Raw genomic sequence first — 23,561 nt, forward strand, 5'->3', positions numbered from 1 at the left:
CATTTCTCATGAGATTGTTCCAGATGCTGGAGAAGGAGAGAGAGGGGGAAGAGAGAGGGAGAGAGAGAGAGAGAGCGTGTGCATGTGTGTATGTAAGTATAGTATGCATGTATGTGTGCAAATGTATGTATCCACGTGTGTATGCAACGGCTTCTGCACATTTCTGTTAAGTGAATCCATACACAAAGTATTGGTTGAATACAGGTTGTGGTAGAAGATGCTGATGGAATCAAACTGCTCAGGTGGTAGAGATAAGCCTGGAGCTGATAATACTGAAATTGACACCAATATTAATTGGACTTGTTTTATAAGTTGAAACGCTAACTCAGCTAAGGCAGGATTTGAAATCAAAAGTTTTTATCTGATGCTTTAATTATTCTTTTAATGCTCACCTTTACTTAAAAGTATATGTACAAACACATACACACACATACATTTATATGTCAGGCTACTTTCAATTTCTGTCCACTAATTCCGTTCACAAGGTTACAATTGGCCTAGGGCTGTAGTAAAAGGCAGTAGCCCACAGTGCCATGCAGTGGGAATGAATCTAAAATCTGAACTTGTGTGGTTAAGAAACAAACTTCTTAATCACGCTGCCATACTTGCAGCTATAACAGCCATACCTATGCTCTTAATATATATATATAAAAAAATATATATATATATATATCTATATGGAACATAAAAAGCACCATCTGAATCGTGGCCGAAGCCAGTGCCGCCTCGACTGGCTTCCGTGCCGGTGGCACGTAAAATGCACCAATCCGACCATGGCCGATGCCAGCCTTGCCTGGCACCAGTGCAGGTGGCACGTAAAAAGCACCCACTACACTCATGGAGTGGTTGGTGTTAGGAAGGGCATCCAGCTGTAGAAACATTGCCAGATAAGACCGGAGCCTGGTGCAGCCTTCTGGCTTCCCAGATCCCCGGTCGAACCGTCCAACCCATGCTAGCATGGAGAACGGACGTTAAACGATGATGATGATGATATATACATATATATATAAATGAATATATATATATATATATATACATATATATATAAATGAATATATATATGTATATATATATATATTATTGTGTCTGGGGAGAGTATTCCTCTTTTGTGCCTTATCAATTAAACACACTGGTCTGATTTTCACTCATTTACTTGTTATTTTTTACTAAAATTTTCACTGTGACTCACAACATATGCTTCAACACACGAATTCATATAAAGACTCTTATTTCTTTATTGCCCACAGGGGCTAAACATAGAAGGGACAAACAAAGACAGACAAAGGGATTAAGTCAATTACATAGACCCCAGTGCTTAACTGGTACTTAAGTTATCGACCCCGAAAGGTTGAAAGGCAAAGTCGACCTCGGCGGAATTTGAACTCAGAACGTAAGACAGACAAAATACCTATTTCTTTACTACCCACAAGGGGCTAAACATAGAGGGGACGAACAAGGAAAGACAACCGGATTAAGTCGATTATATCAACCCCAGTTCGTAACTGGTACTTATTTAATCGACCCCAAAAGAATGAAAGGCAAAGTCGACCTCAGCGGAATTTGAACTCAGAACGTAGCGGCAGGCGAAATACCACTAAGCATTTTGCCCGGCGTGCTAATGCTTCTGCCAGCTTGCTGCCTTCAATTCACATGAAGAATCTTGCAAACCACTTACAAAAACGAAATATATATATATATATATATATATATTATATATATATATATATATATAATATATATATATATATATATATATATATATTATATATATAATATATATTGGTAAAACCGTAAGATAACAAAAGAAAGAAAGAGACCTCAATATTATGTAAATAGAGGAAATTTATCTATACAATAATATGTTACATTACTCGGTAGTCAAGATAAAACTCTGAGTTTCAGATGCCGAAGTGGAAATCCACAACACCATCTCCTCGGTTATCTGGCTATTTGAAAACGCTATGAAAAAATACCGTTATACAAAGGGAAATTACTGTGTTATAACTCTGCTTGCTTGCGTACTTATACATCGCTCGCATTTTTCGCCATAAAAATTATATATATAAAAATACATAAAAAATATATTAAAAAAAATATAAAAATATATAAAATGTATGATAGAAGGTGTGATGAGGTAAAAAAACCTTCTTGGGACATAACATAGAAAGCATGTTCTATCTGTTTTCTTTAGGGGACCAAAAACGTAACAGAAATTTAGTCAAATGTGGGCATGATCCGAAAAGTTCTGTCCTTGTGTTTAGACATGTAGTAGGGTCTAAGCTGCTTTTCCAGATAAGCCATCTCTCCATGTCGCATAGACCGCACCTTCCGCTGCCGTTGGTATAGGGCTTACATCTGGCCAAAATCTTCCAATGTATGTTATAATAGCCAGATAACCGAAGAGATGGTGTTGTGGATTTCCACTTCGGCATCTGAAACTCAGAGTTTTATCTTGACTATCGAGTAATGTAACATATTATTGTATATATATATACATATATATATTGATAGAAATGGCAAGACAACAAAAGAATGAAAGAGACCTCGATATTATGTAAATAGAGGAATTTATCTGTAAATATAATATGTGACAATTATTCAGTAGCCATGATAAAACTCTGAGATTTGGATGTCAGGGCGGACACCTACACCGTGGGTTTCTGCCCCAACATCCGAAACACGGAGTTTTATCATGGCTACTGAATAATTGTCACATATCATATTTACATATATATATATATATATATATATATAATATGATCACAATTATACTAGAGAGGTTTCCAAGTAACTTGTAAGACAAAGTGAAGAAAAGAAAAAACCTTCTTGATTGAGTGAGGTTGTTGTAGGGAAGGAGATGGCATTATACTTCAGCCTCTTGCCACAGGGCATAAAACCACCTCCCTCTTTACTGCAACACCATTCATTCAATGGTGATGTTTTTTCTTTGTCTTCTGAGTTATTTGGTAACTACACCAGTGCCAATGTCATGAACAAAAAAGAAAAAAATACCCAAAGGCGCAGGAGTGGCTGTGTGGTAAGTAGCTTGCTAAACAACCACATGGTCCCGGGTTCAGTCCCACTGCGTGGCACCTAGGGCAAGTGTCTTCTACTATAGCCTCGGGCTGACCAAAGCCTTGTGAGTGGATTTGGTAGACGGAAACTGAAAGAAGCCTGTCGTATATATGTATATATATATATGCGTGTGTATGTTTGTCCCCCTAGCATTGCTTGACAACCGATGCTGGTGTGTTTACGTCCCCGTCACTTAGCGGTTCGGCAAAATAGACCGATAGAATAAGTACTGTGAAAGAAGCCTGTCGTATATATGTATATATATATATATATGTATGTGTGTGTGTCTGTGTTTGTCCCCCTAGCATTGCTTGACAACCGATGCTGGTGTGTTTACGTCCCCGTCACTTAGCGGTTCGGCAAAATAGACTGATAGAATAAGTACTGGGCTTACAAAGAATAAGTCCTGGGGTCGATTTGCTCGACTAAAGGTGGTGCTCCAGCATGGCCGCAGTCAAATGACTAAAACAAGTAAAAGAGTAAAAGAGTACCCTCTGCAATAAAAAAGAGTACCCTAGCCAATAAAATCAATGCCAAAGCAGGCAGATATTAGACCTTGATGCAGCCGTCTGATTTGTTGGATACTGTCAAACCATCCAACCCATGCCAGCATGGAAGACAAATGTTAAGTGATGATGATGATGATGATGCACATATATGGATACACTGATTGATAGACAGAGGGAGATATACTTTAGAATTAAAGGTGAGGGAATATGTGTGCTATGTATGTCCCTGTGTGGTCAGTTCAAGTATATTTTATTCTCAATAAAAGGATTCTTTTTTTCTAGTTGTATGCATTCAAAGCATATGCAGCACAAGTAAAGAAAATCATTACTACTGAACATATGTGTGTGTGTGTGTGTGTGTGTGTGTGTACAGGAGTTTATTATTAAATGTGTGAACAGGAATGGCTGTGTGGTTAGTAGCTTGTTTACCAACCACATGGTTCCAGGTTCAGTCCCACTGCGTGGCACCTAGGGCAAGTGTCTTCTACTATAGCCTCGGGCTGACCAAAGCCTTGTGAGTGGATTTGGTAGACGGAAACTGAAAGAAGCCTGTCGTATATATGTATATATATATATATGCGTGTGTATGTTTGTCCCCCTAGCATTGCTTGACAACCGATGCTGGTGTGTTTACGTCCCCGTCACTTAGCGGTTCGGCAAAATAGACCGATAGAATAAGTACTGTGAAAGAAGCCTGTCGTATATATGTATATATATATATATGTATGTGTGTGTGTCTGTGTTTGTCCCCCTAGCATTGCTTGACAACCGATGCTGGTGTGTTTACGTCCCCGTCACTTAGCGGTTCGGCAAAATAGACTGATAGAATAAGTACTGGGCTTACAAAGAATAAGTCCTGGGGTCGATTTGCTCGACTAAAGGTGGTGCTCCAGCATGGCCGCAGTCAAATGACTAAAACAAGTAAAAGAGTAAAAGAGTACCCTCTGCAATAAAAAAGAGTACCCTAGCCAATAAAATCAATGCCAAAGCAGGCAGATATTAGACCTTGATGCAGCCGTCTGATTTGTTGGATACTGTCAAACCATCCAACCCATGCCAGCATGGAAGACAAATGTTAAGTGATGATGATGATGATGATGCACATATATGGATACACTGATTGATAGACAGAGGGAGATATACTTTAGAATTAAAGGTGAGGGAATATGTGTGCTATGTATGTCCCTGTGTGGTCAGTTCAAGTATATTTTATTCTCAATAAAAGGATTCTTTTTTTCTAGTTGTATGCATTCAAAGCATATGCAGCACAAGTAAAGAAAATCATTACTACTGAACATATGTGTGTGTGTGTGGTGTGTGTGTGTGTGTACAGGAGTTTATTATTAAATGTGTGAACAGGAATGGCTGTGTGGTTAGTAGCTTGTTTACCAACCACATGGTTCCAGGTTCAGTCCCACTGCGTGGCACCTAGGGCAAGTGTCTTCTACTATAGCCTCGGGCTGACCAAAGCCTTGTGAGTGGATTTGGTAGACGGAAACTGAAAGAAGCCTGTCGTATATATGTATATATATATATATGCGTGTGTATGTTTGTCCCCCTAGCATTGCTTGACAACCGATGCTGGTGTGTTTACGTCCCCGTCACTTAGCGGTTCGGCAAAATAGACCGATAGAATAAGTACTGGGCTTACAAAGAATAAGTCCCGGGGTCGATTTGCTCGACTAAAGGCGGTGCTCCAGCATGGCCGCAGTCAAATGACTGAAACAAGTAAAAGAGTATGCACATAGAGTCATCTAAGAATCCCATAACTCCTCAAAAATAAATAAAAAACAAATAAACAAACCTTTCCAAGTACTTTATAGTAAGTACTACTTATGAATATAGTCAACTTCAACTGAACTAGATTTAGTGAAGTACAGACACATGTTATGCTGTATCTCAGAAGTGTCATTGTGCCATTGATTCAAACACTAATATAGACACACACACACACGTGCACACACATACACACACATGCACACACACATGCACACACACACACATATGCGCACACACACACATGCACACACACATGCACACACGCACACACATGCACACACACACATGCACACACGCACACACACATATGCGCACACACACATGCACACACACACATGCACACACACGCACACACGCATGCACGAACACACACATGCACACACACACACACATGCACACCTCTTCTGAATTTGATTTCCTATGATTAACTCCAAAATTTAATTTAAATCATGCTCTGACAGTTACAAAACCTCATTCTGTTATTCTGTTATTCTGATCATTCTGTCATTTTGTTATTCTGTTATTCTGATCTGTCTCATTTATGTTACCATTTATTTGTGGCATACAAACTAGTCATAACAGTTTTGGATGTTTGTTTTTTTTTTATTGTTAACAGCATCATAATTGGAAGTATACATACACATATGTTAATATATACACACACACATATACATATATATATACATACATGTATAAGTACATACACAAACGTGTATGAGTCTGTGTATATATATACATATATATATAAATAAAAATTTGTATATATCTTTCATTGCTCATTTGGCACAAGTCAAGTAAGACTCCACTATCACATTAATATATTCAGTTTTCCAAATATCTCACAGCTGCATACAAACTGGCCTTCTGTTTTGATATTTAGAACTAAAAATATCTAGTGAAATACAGAATACTAAACTTTTCTGACAATTACAAATAACACCATATTACACACACACACACATATGTAAATATATATAGTATATGCATACACACACACACATATTATCTTTATTTATGTTTCTTGTTCCTTCCCAATACAAGTAAAATACAACACTCGGCAGATGCACAACTTAAGAGCAGAACTTTAATGCAAGTCTAATGAAGTGCTACTCCAATGTTTAAAACTGCAAATATTATGCAACCTTTCCCATGGCACTTTTGCATCAATTAGCACTAAAACACAGAGTTGGTATAGAGACAATAGTAACTGGTCATTAAAGATGTAATAAATGCCTTTTGGATTATATACACACACAAATAAATATATATATAGAGAGGGAGACACACACACATACACACACACACACACATATATATATATATATATATATCATCATCAACATCGTTTAGATTCCGCTTTCCATGCTAGCATGGGTTGGACGGTTCAACTGGGGTCTGTGAAGCCAGAAGGCTGCATCAGGCCCAGTCTGATCTGGCAATGTTTCTACGGCTGGATGCCCTTCCTAACGCCAACCACTCTGTGAGTGTAGTGGGTGCTTTTTATGTGCCACCAGCACAGGTGCCAGACGAGGCAGGCAAACGGCCACGATCGGATGGTGCTTTTTACGTGCCATATATATATAGAGAGAGACATATATATACAGAGAGAGGAAAAGAGACACAAACATATATATATAATCCAATGAAAAGAAGAAGAAATTGAAGAAAATTCTTTAACACATCTTTAATTATAAATTACAATTGTTTCTATACCATCTCTATTTGCAACACCAGTTTTTGCAAAAATTCTAAATGAGAATTCATGTAATATTTGAAGTTTCTGGCAATGGAGAGACACTTCATTAAAGGTGTGTTATATTGGGTCATCACATAAATAATGCAGTTGTTTCAATTGCACGAACTAAAAGTCGGAGGGGGATGGGATAAACTACCTGCATCAACTTGCTATAAAAGCAGGTAGTAATTTTACCTTGTACTTATTCTTAATAAGGCAACAAGCTGGCAGAAACGTTAGCACGACGGGCGAAATGCGTAGCCATATTTCGTCTGTCGTTAAGTTCCGAGTTCAAATTTCGCCGAAGTGGACATTGCCTTTCATCCTTTTGGGGTCGATAAATTATGTACCAGTTATGCACTGGGGTCGATGTAATCGACTTAATCCCTTTGTCTGTCCTTGTTTGTCCCCTCTATGTTTAGCCCCTTGTGGGTAGTAAAGAAATATATTCTTAATACAAGTTTTGAAGAGTGCAGTTCTATTTTAACAGTTTTTTTTTCAAAGCTATAATGGAAGTGTCAAAGGAGCATATTCGGCACATTTTGCTTTATGAGTTCAATAAAGGCAACAATGGAAAGTGTAAGGAATATTAATGCAGTATATGGGGACTGGACAATAAGTGTAAGCCAGTGTCAATGGTGGTTCCAGAAATTCAGAGCCAGGAACTACAGCCTAGAAGATGAGCCTTGTTCTGGAAGATCTGCAGAGCTCAACGAGAATGTCCTGCAAACCCTGGTGGAACAAAATTCCACTGTAACTGTTGAGGAACCAGCTGAGAAGCTTGGATTTAGTCATTCAACCATTCATCAACACCTGCATGCCATTAGAAAAGTCAGTAAATTGGGTCAATGGGTTCTTCACAAAACTTTCTGTGTTTAATTGGGCACAGAGAGTGAATGTGTGCTCTTCTTTGTTTCATGTCTTATGAATGAATCCTATTTGGACTGAATAGTGACTGGTGATGAGAAATGGGTTCACTATGCCCTCTTGACCCAGGGCAGCACTACTTCCTCCAGGCACTTGATGTAGGCCTCTGTGTTGAGTCTGAGGCTGTGTGGGAAGATGAAAGGAGGCATAACATCACCATCACTAGTGATCACTCCAAACACCATGATGTTGACCGGATATTTGATTTTTATCACTCTCGGTACATGTTTTGGGGACACAGCAAACCAATGGTTGTTCTGTGTATTCACCATCTGATCCCGGCAGAAATTTTTCTCGTCTGAGAAAAATCAAAGCATGTTCAGTTGGAGGGGGACGCTTGATTTTGTTCAAAAGCTTCATAGTGCAGTATTTCCTCTTGTTCTTGATGGCTTGGGATAAAAATTGGCCATTTCTCATCTTGTATGAGGAATATCGAATGTCTTCGTGCCTTACCTGCGTGATAAGAAACTCAGACACTCCCATATCCCTGCTGATGGACCTGATTGACTTGGAAGGATCGTTGTCAATCTCACCAACAAATTCAGGAGTTCTTTTCTTATCAGAACGACCAGAGTGAGTTTTCCAAGCTACCATACTTTCGTAATCACCATTAGATTCATCCAACTCTTTCTAAATCCTCTGCATTGTCCTCAGATTGACACCCAGGGACTCTGAAACGGTCATATTGGAGCTTCTGGCACAAATGCCAAGCAATACAGTATGTTGTTTCCAAATTTATGGCAGAGTGAATTGCATCATGGTGCTGTTTTTCTCACAGAGGGTGCCCAACTGACCCTACAATACTGTGCAACTGGCAAAATCAAAAACAAATAATGCACATGCATGAAATAAAAAATATAAAATGGCAACAATTTATCCATTGCACCCTGAATTGGACGCTAAACTCTGCTTGCGAAGACCTATTGAGGCAAGTGAAATCGAAATCAAAATCAAATTCAATGACTGGCATCCATGCTAGTTGAGCACTAAGAGCACCATTCGAGCGTGATCATTGCCAGAGCAACAAACTGGCTTCCGTGCCGGTGGCACGTAAAAAGCACCATCTGAGCGTGATAGTCACCTGCATCGCCTTACTGGCACTTGTGCTGGTGGCACGTGAAAAAACATTCGAGTGAGGTCGTTGCCAGTGCCACTGGACCGGCTTCTGTGCAGGTGGCACATAAAAAGCACCATTTGAGCATGGCCGTTGCCAGTACCGCCTGACTGGCCCTCTTGCCGGTGGCACGTAAAAGCACCCACTACACTCTCGGACTGGTTGGCGTTGGGAAGGGCATCCAGCTGTCAAAACTCTGCCAGATCAGATTGGAGCCTGGTGCAGCCATATGGTTCGCCAGACTTCAGTCAAATTGTCCAACCCATGCTAGCATGGAAAGTGGATGTTAAACGATGATGGTGATGATGATGATGATGATATATATATATATATATATATGGAAGCAGAAGGAGCTGGTTTCACTTGCCTTAACACAGTACTCTTTGCTTGTAGCGTAATTTGACACCTTTCTTCTTAGGTAAATATTTTGTAATAGACCTTTTTGTAGCTTGGTGTGAAATAATTTTTTCTCATGAGTTTTTATGAGTACATCCAATGTATCTGACCTCCAAACCCACTGCAAGCCACTTTTTTCCGGAAAAGAAAGGTGGGGTGGGGGACTTCAGAGTTCCCCACCAATGAAGTTTATTTTGCAGGTTTTGCTTTTCTTTTCCAGGTTATTTCACATACTTTCAATGAATGTGACACTGAAATCACGCGCAAATGGCACCTTCCTCTGAAAAGGAAAGATTTAGCTGCTATTTCTAGCTTGCCCTACGACCACATAACAGCTTTTTGTGAGAAAAAAACCTGCTGATATTTTGCTGTGAAATAATTTTTTGACCCCTCCCCCACTTACTTTGGCTTTGGAGATCAGATACGTTGAATGCACTCGAAAATATCTGTGGAAAAAAATTATTTCGTACTGAGGTACAAAAGGGTCCTTTACCCATGATTATTTACTGATACGCAAATTTGGAAGCACTCCGTCGGTTACAACGACGAGGGTTCCGGTTGATCCGAATCAACGGAACAGCCTGCTCGTGAAATTAACGTGTAAGTGGCTGAGCACTCCACAGACACGTGCACCCTTAACGTAGTTCTCGGGGATATTCAGCGTGACACAGAGAGTGAGAAGGCCGGCCCCTTGAAATACAGGTACAACAGAAACAGGAAGTAAGAGTGAGAGAAAGTTGTGGTGAAAGAGTACAGCAGGGATCACCACCATCTCCTGCCGGAGCCTCATGGTGCTTTAGGTGTTTTCGCTCAATAAACACTCACAACGCCCGGTCTGGGAATCGAAACCGCGATCCTACGACCGCGAGTCCACTGCCCTAACCACTGGGCCATTGTGCCTCCACACCAGTACAGAAGACTGTAAACAATGAAAGTAGCTGTAGTTATCTTCTTGGTACCAGAAATTGTTACAACATGGTTATTGACTGATCCACAAATACACCGGTACAGCATCTTTGTTTGACCCTTCAGCTTTTGTAACATTTTGATTATGTGTTGGTGTACATAAATACACTAGTACAGAAGATCGTAAACAATGAAAGGAGCTGTAATAATTTTTTTGGTACCAGACATCGTTACAACAGTAAATGCTAGACAGAATGGTTGACAGAATGAAGAGTGAAGGATAGAGATGTGTTGTTGTATAAAATGTCCTTTACTATTTCATATGCAATGAACACGCAAACACACACAGATTCATATACAAAATGTGATGTTGTGGTGATGGTATAAAATTTACTATAGTTGACTATAGAAAGATTATTTTCGAGAAAATGTTATATCGTTTCAATTCAAATGAAAATAAAAATTACATGCTGACTCATGACAAACAGAGAGACAGAGGGACAAAGAATTTTATATATATATTTAGAGATATCTATGTATATGTATGATTGCATGCATGTATCCACACACACATATATAAATATATATATAGAGATGTATGTATACATATATATACATGCAAACATACAACAGGCTTCTTTCGGTTTCTGTCAACCAAATCAGCACAGATTGCCTTTGTTGGCCTGGTGCTACAATAGAAGACAATTGCCAGAAAGCTGTCAAGCAGTGGGACTATACCCGCAACCGGTTGGTTGGGAAGCATACTTCGTAACTATGCAACCATGTGTAAATAAATACACACACACACACACACACACACACACACACACAGAGCAGCTGCAGATGCACCACTAGTGACGCCTGGCTACCCATTGCCTTTTGAACATGTATGCACATCAATATGTATAGGAGTTATTTGTTTCTGATGAATAGAGTCTTGCTTCTCTCGCTAGACTCCCTGAATCCGACTGAGTTTCCCATAGGTAAGGCTGCTCATAAACAAATAAATAAATGCACATACACATATACATACATACACATATACATACATACACATATATATATATATATATACATACACACACACACACAAACACACATACGCTATCTATCTATCTTATATATACAATATTTTTACTCTATTTCAATATGTATGAGATTTTAGTGTGAAGGCTTCAAAAACTAATATCACTTACTCTTAACAAGAAGATACATTTTAGATTGGATGATTCCCATTTCATTGAATGCAACAAACTTATAGAAGCCCGTATCATCCGGTTTGCTGTTAGCGATAAGTAAGAGGTCAGGTTGAACCAACTGTAAACGACCTGTGCTGCTAATGTTCTCCCAGTCATTACCAATATCTGAAAATTCAAGAAAAATATTAAAAAAGTTAATATTTATCATTTAAAAAATGTTTTTTTAGTTCCAAATCAGCCCACATCAAGCAAACTAGATTTTTGCAAATCAACATCTACAGGTGTTCACTGGCAACAGTCTAGTATGTTTGTGGGAGGAAATTCCAGAGAACCAATTTTTTTGAGAAAAAGGACTGAGAATAATGGTCAGTACAGCCACATCAGGAAAACTTTGATCAAAGCCGTTCTAGAATGGATCAACCTATCTTTGAATTACTGTGTTCACTTTAGGATGGGTCCTGTTTTTGACAAAAATATCTGGCTGATAACATTAACTCTTTAGCATTTAAACCGGCCATATCCGGCCAAAAGTATTCTGCCTGTTTTATGTTCAAACTGGCCAGATCTGGTCTTTCACACCAACTCTACAATATCATTCTAAAAATTAACAGGTACCTCATCAAGATCTCATAGCTACAAGATTAATGCCTGATTAGTTCAAGGCAATGTGGATAAAAAGGGATTCATTTTGGCAGAATAATGCGAACACTAAAGGGTTAAGCAAAAGATATAATAACTTGAGCATGTGAAGCTCCTGGTAGCTTTGAAAACAGTATCATTTGATAACAGTAATGTGTCATTATAACAAGTCACTTTTTTTGTAAGAAGCAGATGCCCAAAACTAGATAGCAGTAACACCACCCACAGAATTATTTTTGTTCAAATAGTATAGTTTTGTGAGAAGTAGTTGACAGATTCTGTTATCTTGGTGATCTAATCAGCAATGAAGGTGGGAGGTGTGGTAGCACTGGAGCTAGAGTGAGAGCAGGACACAAACAGTTCAGGAAGTTATTATTTCAGTTATAAACAAAGGAATTGTTTCTTTAACCAAAGACGAAGAGACATAGACAAACATGGATATAACTGGAGCAAGAGAAATCAGTCATGGCATGCAAGACTGCATTGGTTTAGACATAAGACATGTATGAAGGACAATAGCTGTGTGAGGTGCCAAATAGAATAAGAGAAAGGAACATCTGAAAGAGGCTGACTGAAGAAAATAATGTGGATGAGGTCTTCCAGAATACCAAACATCATAAAGGTGACGCCATGGAATGACATGAAACTACAACAAACAGAAATTCATTGTGTTGGACAAGAGCTCCCTAACCTATGAAAATATGAAAAAAACACACACATAATAGATGTTGATATAGGTGTGTGAGTGAGTAAATACTCTTTTCACTAGTACTGGTTGAATATCAAGAGCTGAAACTTTTGTTTCTAAGATAAATTTTGAACTGAGTGTTACAAAATACTCAGAATCATTTTCTTAACCTATGTTTTCCAATATATATATATATGAGCTAGCTTCAATTATATAAAAATATATATATATAATTGAAGCTAGCTCATAATAGGTTTGTATACATTATGTATATCTATATACAAATATATATACATACACACACACATTAAGTGTGTGTGTGTATATATATAGTTGAAACAACATTGTATATGTTTATGCAGTTGAAAACATTTATCCTGAATTACACAATGAGAGGTATAATTCTATTTAGTTCTAAATTTTTTCCAATACCATTTTACTTACTTTGTCTGTCTAGACAGTTATTTATTTATTTTTTTCAATAGTTTTCCATTTTCTTTTTGTAATGTAGATATCATTTTGCTTCAGACTCGCTTTACCAAATGTTACTCCTCAAATTAAAACACAATTAAAATTAGTGTGATAAGTAAATTCTATTTATTTTAAACAATTCTTTTCACTATGGTGGGTTTTTTTCATTTGTTATGTAGAAAAACTTCTACAACTAGTTAAGATACTTTTTTGTATTTTTTAATAATTAATCTTAGCCATAATGTTATAATTATCTGAAATACACATTTGTTTTCGTTGGCTAGACTTTTGACACACATGTATATCTATTTGACATTTTCCTTATAATATTTTGCCTTAATTTTCCTTTTATATCTTTCTACATTTGTCTTCTTACATAAATACATTAAAATCTTTGCTTTTCACCTCTTTTCTTTTACATTATTATATTTCAAAGCTCACATTGTCACTTATCTACATAGGTATTGACTCTGTTCAGGTTTAGCGATAATACCAAGATGGAAGAGATGTGGAAGTTTCTAGATAGAGGAGTTATATTACATGGAAGACCACAGCCAATAGATAGCAGTAATGATCCAGAATAGGAATTACATGAAAACAATAGCAGTAAGAGCATAGGAAATGAGTTTGGAGAAAACATTTCACTCAAATCCTTCAGACATTCTTTTGCAATGACTATTAATAAACATTAAAGCCAGTGTGAACCCCAAGAGATACACTTCATCTTAAAGTCAATTATAAATCTTTCATAATAGGTAGTGAAAACAATTGGTATATACAAAGTTACCTATATAAAATGTACTAGACTCATCTGGAGCTCTTGCACTGACTCTATTTGCTAAGCTTCATTATTACTAAGGATCTCTCCTGGCAAAAGCACATCCTTAGCATAGCTTGGATTGCATCCCATGACTAGATCTACTCTTCAGAGCCAAAGGATATTTCAGCCTCTAACAGCTGCTGACACATCTATAAGGTCCAAGTGAGATCTACAATGGAGTATTGCCTCCACAATTAGGATGGGGTGACTGCTATGTACACATATTCTGGGCAGCATCCAAAGACAGGCCACAAAGACAAGCTCCAGCCTTTGCTTCCCAAACATGCTCTATCATTTACCATTTCTCTCTCTTTTTTATTGCTACTTTATGGCCTCAGTTCCTTGCAGCTGGTTCATCTTGTACTTCTTCCGCCCACTTGCTTCTCTACTTTTCATTACCCCTGTTGAAGTCAACCTTTCCACTAGGCCCCTGCACTAACCATTGGGCCCAGTTGTCTTCTTATCACCAGCTTTTACCTGTTTCAAAGCAAACCAATATTTCTTTCAGTTCTTCAAACAACGAACAGCACAATGACTGGACATATTTTCAATGAGGACAGCAAATGAAGGACACCGCTTGTATGATGGTGACACTCGTTTACAAATAGCATGCAATGTTATGTCTAGATATTGCAAGGAAAAGAAGGCGGGCCTGCCTACAGTCCTAGGTTTTACTACATCAGAGCTCACTCAAAGCTAGTTAAACAACAGCCGCATCATTTAAATTAATGAATCTATGAGGAAACCACTTTTGGAAACTCACTAAATCTTTGAGAAACAACAGCCAAATGTCTTTCAAATGACATCCTACTTACTACTGCATGGCTAATGAAGAAATCTATCTTAAAAAAAACGAAAGGGCAATGCAGTACTGAGTATACAAAAAAAGGTGGGATTATCATAGTCAGACTACCTTTGATCCTAGATCTGTTGGATGAAGGCTGATATTGAACTAAGCTATATTGATTTTCATCTGCTTCTAATTCAGGCACAAAGCCTGCAAATTTTAGGGGAAAAGATTTATTTTACTGAACCTGAAAGGAAGAAAGGGGAAGTTGACCTTAGTAGGATTTGAACTAGGGATGTAAAGAGCTGGAATAAATACAGCAAGGCATTTTGTTTGATGCTCTAAAGATCTATCACCTTCTAAACAGCAACAACAACAATATCTAAATATGGCAGGAATTTTTGTCATGCTGCCACACATGTACAAACACAGCCAATGATAACTAAGAGAAAGAGGTGAACAAATTCTATCTGGTTAGAACCTAAATCTCTCACTTGTCATCTTGAAGAATGTGCAAGCAATGAGTGTGCCTTCAGCTTATTCATCATCATCATCATCATCATCATTTAACGTCCGCTTTCCATGCTAGCATGGGTTGGACGGTTCTACTGGGGTCTGTGAAGCCAGAAGGCTTCATCAGGCCCAGTTAAATATGGCAGTGTTTCTACGGCTGGATGCCCTTCCTAATGCCAACCACTCCGTGAGTGTAGTGGGTGCTTTTTACGTGCCACCCGCACAGGTGCCAGACGAAGCTGGCAAACGGCCACGGACGGATGGTGCTTTTTATTTGCCACCGGCATGAGGGCCAGGCGAGGCTGGCAACAGACACGAACGGATGGTGCTTTTTACGTGCCACCGGCATGAGGCCAGTCGGGGCGGCACTGGTAACGGTAAACAAATGAATAAAATCTACCCAGTGTTTTGAGTACTTTCTTTTCTCATTTCTACATCTCATCTAAACGTCTGTGTGTATGTTAGCATACGAGTGTGCATATACATATATATGTAAGTGTGCATTGGTGAGGGTGTGCATATGCTTTTACACATACATATACTCACATCAGTACAGTGAACACAATCTGATTTTACAGTAGGAATTTTTTGAGAGGAAAAATGCATGCACACATAACATCGTCAACATTCCTACACAACTGGTTGGCTTTTATGTATGCGTGTGTGTGTATACATCACTTTTACTGGTACCAGCCAAAGGCTGCTGCAATGCTGAGCTCTGCTTTTTGTGTGAGTGGTTTTATTTCACACTCATTTCTCTTTCTTTCTTTCCAGAACTGCTCCTGGTGAAGTGGTGGAAGCACTCCGTCGGTTACGACGACGAGGGTTCCGGTTGATCCGAATCAACGGAACAGCCTGCTCGTGAAATTAACGTGTAAGTGGCTGAGCACTCCACAGACACGTGTACCCTTAACGTAGTTCTCGGGGATATTCAGCGTGACAAAGAGAGTGACAAGGCCGGCCCTTTGAAATACAGGTACAACAGAAACAGGAAGTAAGAGTGAGAGAAAGTTGTGGTGAAAGAGTACAGCAGGGATCGCCACCATCCCCTGCCGGAGCCTCGTGGAGCTTTTAGGTGTTTTTACTCAATAAACACTCACAACGCCTGGTCTGGGAATCGAAACCACGATCCTATGACCGCGAGTCCGCTGCCCTAACCACTGGGCCATTGCGCCTCCATCCTGGTAAAGTAGCAAGCTGAACAGAGCTGCTCTTCTTTGTGTTTCCTGTTGCAATATGAGTCAATCTGGTACTTCAGACAAACATTTGTCCAAATGTTCCTTGCAAACATTCACAGCTACACCATATAGATCTCTGAGGTTGTTTGACAGACTGTGGAAAAGTTGTGGGCCCTTTGAGACCTAATCTGATAGGACACAATACTAAAACAGCTCATATATATATGTGTGTGTGTATATATATACATATATATATACATATATATATATATATATACATATATATATATACATATATATATATACATATATATATACATATATATATATATACTATATATACACATATATATATATACATATATATACACATATATATACATATATATATATATACATACATATATATATATATACATATATATACATATACATACATATATATATATATATATATATATACATATACATACATATATATATATATATATATACATATACATACATATATATATATATATATATACATATATATACATATACATATATATATATATACATACATATATATATATATATATATACATATATATACATAATATATATACATATATATATATATATATAATATAGTACTTTGCATTCAGATCTAGCTATGGAGACTTGGCATGGAAAATAATGTTATCAGTTGTTGCAGCCACCTGACCATGTTGAAGAGGAGATGATGCAAACCAAGCTCAGAATTTATCTGAGAAGAAACTGCTAAAGAGACACAATGCTCGTTCATATATATACATACATTATTTCATTTATCTTCCATTATATATATACACGTTGAAACCTATAAAATATCGAAGAGTAAGTTTTACAAATATATCCCACTGATATACCATGGCAATATTGTCAAATGGGATGAAGCCATATTACAACTATCATCATGGTAACATTTACTACAGCAGGTAATAAACAAATAATGAAAAAAAGAAAAAAAAGAAGTCACCTGCAGTAATGAATTTAGTTTCACTTAAAGCTCATACTTCTTGCAAACAAAAGAATCACTGACAGCAAATGGCATGAAAAATGAGGTAAGAATTAATTATTCTGACCAAAGGAGTGGCTGTGTGGTGCAGGAGTGGCTGTGTGGTAAGTAGCTTGCTTAACAACCACATGGTTCCGGGTTCAGTCCCACTGCATGGCACCTTGGGCAAGTGTCTTCTGCTATAGCCTCGGGCCGACCAAAGCCTTGTGAGTGGATTTGGTAGACGGAAACTGAAAGAAGCCCGTCGTATATATGTATATATATATGTATATATATGTGTGTGTGTGTTTGTGTGTCTGTGTTTGTCCCTCCAACATTGCTTGACAACCGATGCTGGTGTGTTTAAGTCCCCATTACTTAGCGGTTCGGCAAAAGAGACCGATAGAATAAGTACTGGACTTACAAAGAATAAGTCCTGGGGTCGATTTGCTCGACTAAAAAAGGCGGTGCTCCAGCATGGCCGCAGTCAAATGACTGAAACAAGTAAAAGAGTAAAAGAGAGAGTAAATGACAAGAAGAGAAGAGAGAGATACTCACAACGGGACCAAATAACACTTGGGCCTGGTGCTCCTTTAACATTAACTGTAAGTCGCACATCTGATCCTTCCCAAACAGTTTGATTTTTTAATTTTGATCCTAGTATTTCTGGAGGTGAACCTAAAGTAAATTAAAAAATAGTTAAAACGAATAAAGATAAAAGAAACAGTATTTCTATAGCATTAATAAATCTCTGAACGATATATAAACAGTAACTGCTCGACAACGTAAAGTGTACTAGCCATCTGAATGTGGCTAGCCACTGGGGGTGGGGTGTTACTGATGCTTTTAGCCCCAGGAGATCAACGTCACCAGCTGGCCTTAGACACAAAATTTCAGTGCCCTTGTGTTATTTGCAAAGGGAGGTCATCCTCCATCGAAAACCTAAGTGATACATACGGACTATAGTTTCAAGGTAATTGCCTGTCGTCAACGCATGGTAAACACCGGTTTTCGATGAAGGAGACCTTTGCAAATAATAATATTTAACGTTTTTCACAGCAACCACAGTCACTGATTTAGAAAAACTGTCTGAAAGCATTAATAAATCTCTGAACGAGATATAAACTGTATTTCGTTCTGAAAGAAAAAGAGAAAAAGCAACATATAAACAAAGGTAAAAGAAATAGGTTTCAAATTTATTTCTGTGTACATCATGGTTTAATTTTCTAAGCACAGTAGTTATAAATTTATAGGGAAGGAGAATAAGAATGTGTGGTGTTCAGGCCTTTCTCAAGGGCAATAGTTTGTAATTTCGTTTTTGGATTTGCTTTGCAAGATTCTTTATATGAGTTCGTGTGTTGAGTCAAAACTATTGAAAAGGTTGCAAGACACAATGAAAATTTTAGGATAATAAAAGTAAGAAAAAAGTGGAAATTTTACCGGTGAGTGTGTTACATGTAGAAGCACTCCGTCGGTTACGACGACAAGGGCTCCGTTTGATCCGATCAACGGAACAGCCTGCTCGTGAAATTAACGTGTAAGTGGCTGAGCACTCCACAGACACGTGTACCCTTAACGCAGTTCTCGGGGATATTCAGCGTGACACAGAGAGTGACAAGGCTGGCCCTTTGAAATACAGGTACAACAGAAACAGGAAGTAAGAGTGAGAGAAAGTTGTGGTGAAAGAGTGCAGCAGGGATCACCACCATCCCCTGCCGGAGCCTCGTGCAGCTTTTAGGTGTTTTCGCTCAATAAACACTCACAACGCCCGGTCTGGGGATCGAAACCGCGATCCTACAACCGCGAGTCCGCTGCCCTAACCACTGGGCCATTGCGTCTCCACGTGTGTTACATAATAAGGCACAAAAAGAAAATGACTCTCCCCAGACACAACAGAATAGTTTGTAAGAGAAATGAATAAGATTCAAATGGATAAAATGACCAACTTTCACAGCCTCATTTCATTAGTCTCTTACTGTTTGTTGTACAGTGCTTATCATAATAATATAATCCAAGGGCTGGCGTGTGTCTATGACAGGAGATAGGTTTGCTGTGTACCAATACTTTAATGGTCTCAGTTCTTCCAAACTGGTAGGTTTTGTTCCACACTCACTCAGACATCCCAACTCATTCAACTGTTACTCTTCTTGTCACTCATTTTGTGTACAACCCTCAGTCTCTTCAAAAACAATTAGACCAATTCCTCTTGCTCCAAAATCTTACCTCTGCAGAACCCCCTCAGTATGAGTCTTGCCTTGCCAATTTTAGAGAAGGGCCTGTGAAAGCCATGGACAGAACATCAGAACATCTTCCACCAGGCCCAGCAAGAAAAAAAAAAAAAAAAGGGAACCAGCCAACAAAGCAGTCTCTATATGGCCATTTGACTGCTAGAAATAACAACCTAATTTCCCTGAAAACCATATTGCACAGTCTTAAAAATGATATCTAATACTACTTGTGATAATGTATTAGATACACCATGTCTGCAAATAAACAAAAAGAAGTAAATGGAATTATCATTGCTGGAAGGTTTTCATTATAGATTTTCTCAGTCAGGTCTGACCTGGGGCTAAACAGCAACAAAAACAACACAAACCAATGTATGAGCCTTTATGTAGTCTCTTAATTTGCTAGAAATAACAGTCTTGTAAACCACAAACCTTGTCTTAAAAAAAAACCCTCAAAAAGAACAAAAACAGGACTCACTGGATAATGTAGTTTAAGGCAAGTCTGCAACAAAAAAATAGGGTGGTCACAGCCGGAAAGGCTTTGATAATAAGTCTGCTTGATCAGGATTGAGCTGAAACTAAGCAGTAGCAACAACAGTGCCAACACCTCATAGTGAGAACTGTTACATAATTCAACAAACTCCATTAATTGCATTTAAAATAGGAGCTGGATTACATCTATCCCAGTAATTGATTGGTACTTCATTTTATTGACCCCAGGAGGGAACAAAGACAAAGTATTTTGTATGATGATCTAATGATTCTGCCAATTCTATCACTCTTAAATAATAATAACAGTTGTTTCTAGCATAGGCATAAGGCCTGAATTTTCAGGGGAGTTGAGATTTCTGAATAGATTGACCCCAGTACTTTATTAGTACTTTACCGGTACTTTATTTTTAACCTATATATATATATATTTGTTTTAAATATTTTAATTAATTGTATCTTATTTTGAAACAAGAATATATTTAAGATATTTCGTATTTTACAAGATTATTTATGTATATTTATTAATTTATCTAATTAATTATTTTATTGTTATTATCTTTAACCTGAAGAGTGGCTATATTTATATTGAAGTGATTTTACTACTACTACTATTATCATTTCTTAAATATAGCCACAAAACACATGTATATACGTTTTATTACTTTGCACATTACTTAATTATTGTTATATGTTTTATCTTATATTTAGTCTTTCTATAATATGTAATTTTTCTAAATGGTACAATTTAATTTTCATTATTGAATTGATAAATATATATATATATATATATATAGGGTGTCCATAAATTATAGACATCACTAAATATATCGCCAATGGCTGTTATATATTTTTGATAACAAAATAGGTTAGATAGATTGATGTCTAAATTACAATATTACAATAACCAACAATATGTTGTGCGTGTATAATAATATTACGATCATGAAATTAGCATTAGCTTATCTCACACTTTCTCATGGAATCCCTTAGAACCTTTTGTGGAACCCTGGTTGAGAAACGCTGCTCTAATGATTCCATCAATATGCCACCCTAATAGTATTCATGATTTAGGTTCAAGGCTAGCAATATTGAGAGGGAGTAGATTAGCTGATACCATTGACTCCACTACTTGACTGTTACTTTATGTTATTGACTAATGGTTTCTAATTTAAGCACAGGGCTAGAAATTTTGAGGTAAGTGAGTTAGTGGGTAGCATTGACTTCAGTGTCATATTTTACAGCATTGTAGACACCAAATTGTGGAAGATGTACTCTAATTAGGGAAATGTAATCCAAGGAAAAAAAAATCTTTTCATACCTACCAAAGCCCCATGTATGTGACCAAGCAGTTCTTGGTGGGCGTAATGCTAAATGTCTGTTCTCAGACAAAATTGGTGAGTAAACCAGTAGAGTACTCATATCCATCTTTTAGTAAAATCACCAGACAATGACCACCTAGCTGGTGGCTTGTGGTCAGTTATTTATTGTTGTACACAGCAATCATCCACGTGACCATACCACATTTACCACTGTTGACCACCTATCAGCTACTGGCACCTGACTGCAACTCCTACAAACTACTTCCCATTGACTTCAGAAAATCACAGCAACAACTTAACTAGCATCACAGAAGACAAATGGTAATTTTCAGGTTTCTTTTTCTTAACAAAAGGAAAGTGTATTTTCCAGCCAGCAAAATATGGTATTTCACTGGTACTTTATTTTATTGACTCTGGAAGGATGAATAGTTAAATTGGTTTTGGTAGTATTTGAACTCAGAAAGTCAAGAATCAAAACAAGTACTGCAGGCATTTATTCTGATGTTCTGTTGTCTGCTAGCCAACTGTCCTAATAATGATACTACTCTTCTACTTCTATCAGGTCACAAACTTTGTCTGGTACTTTATTCGTTGACTCAGGAGGATAAAAAGCTAAACTGACTTTGGTGGGATTTGAAAACACAACAGGAGCTGGGATAAACCCTGCAAGTTTTTTCACCTGATGCTCTAATGACTCTGCCAACTTACAACCTATATTGTGTCTGGATCAAATTTAGTTAGAAACACTGTTACACTTACAATTCTTAACAACAACAACAATAATGATGATGATGATGATGATGATGATGATGATGATGATTGTAAATGTGGTATGGTCACCATGGTGTGTCACGTGGAGCATAAACTGTAAATCCTCTAAATTATAGTCTTATAATTTGAACCAGAAAATGACAGTTTCCAGCCATCTGTTTCACAAAATATCAGTCAAATTATTCAATAAAACAAGTAATTTAAAACAGGCCTGGATAAACATAATTTAATTATCGTCATCATTTAACGTTGAAATCTCTCTAAGATGAGTTATTGTTAATACAATTATAATTTTTCGGACTATTAACCTCATCTTTAGATACAGAAAATGGTTCAATATTTACATCTACAGTGTAGATGTAAAAATAAAACCACTTTTTCATCTTTAATGATCAGGTTTAATAGTCTGCAAAATTAAATTTAATTGTATCATCATAACCACCACCATTGTTTACTATCAATTTTCTTCACTGATATTGATCGGAGAGGTCAACAATAGAGTATGACTTCATATGTTACGATCCAAGGGTCATCTCATCAATGAATTCCAATATTCTTAGATTTCACTGAACTGATTAATCTTAAATATTTCTTTCTTCCTCTTCTATTTTGTTATCTTGTACCATCAATGTCATCAGCCTATGGCAATAGGTGATTCCAACTTTTTGCTTTTTGGCGCAAGTAGGCACTTATTACAGTCAGTTTTTTGGTTTTTTTTAGCCAGTAACTATCAGCCACCCTTGTTTATAATATACACTTATTAGTGTATTCAAAACCACTGATACTTAGTTGCTTCCTTACTATACTTACACACACACACACACACAAAAACATATATGCACAATATCTTGTCTTTGTTTGAAGTTAACTTGCAGTATGTTTCTGAAAGTTAAAACATTGTTCAGAGCTCTAAAATGCCATGTCTAGAAAAACCAGACAACCATAATTATAATCTACTTAATAAATCCTACTTTGTATTTACAATTGCAAGTAATAT

General features: G+C 37.4%; 1 protein-coding gene across 9 annotated transcripts in view; it reads right to left on the reverse strand.

The window, feature by feature from the left end:
• Positions 1-23,561, reverse strand: part of LOC115216625 (protein sidekick-2-like) — a 676,686-nt gene that overhangs the window by 193,135 nt on the left and 459,990 nt on the right. For all 9 annotated transcript variants that reach the window (XM_036500690.1, XM_036500685.1, XM_036500715.1 and 6 more), the window contains 2 exons: positions 18,313-18,432; positions 11,638-11,805 (listed from right to left, as the gene is read on the reverse strand). In XM_036500690.1, coding sequence (XP_036356583.1) covers positions 11,638-11,805; positions 18,313-18,432 — 288 coding nt within the window. The remainder of the gene's footprint in view (positions 1-11,637; positions 11,806-18,312; positions 18,433-23,561) is intronic.

The sequence above is a fragment of the Octopus sinensis genome, linkage group LG1 (assembly GCF_006345805.1).
Source record: "Octopus sinensis linkage group LG1, ASM634580v1, whole genome shotgun sequence".
Lineage (NCBI taxonomy): Eukaryota > Metazoa > Mollusca > Cephalopoda > Octopoda > Octopodidae > Octopus > Octopus sinensis.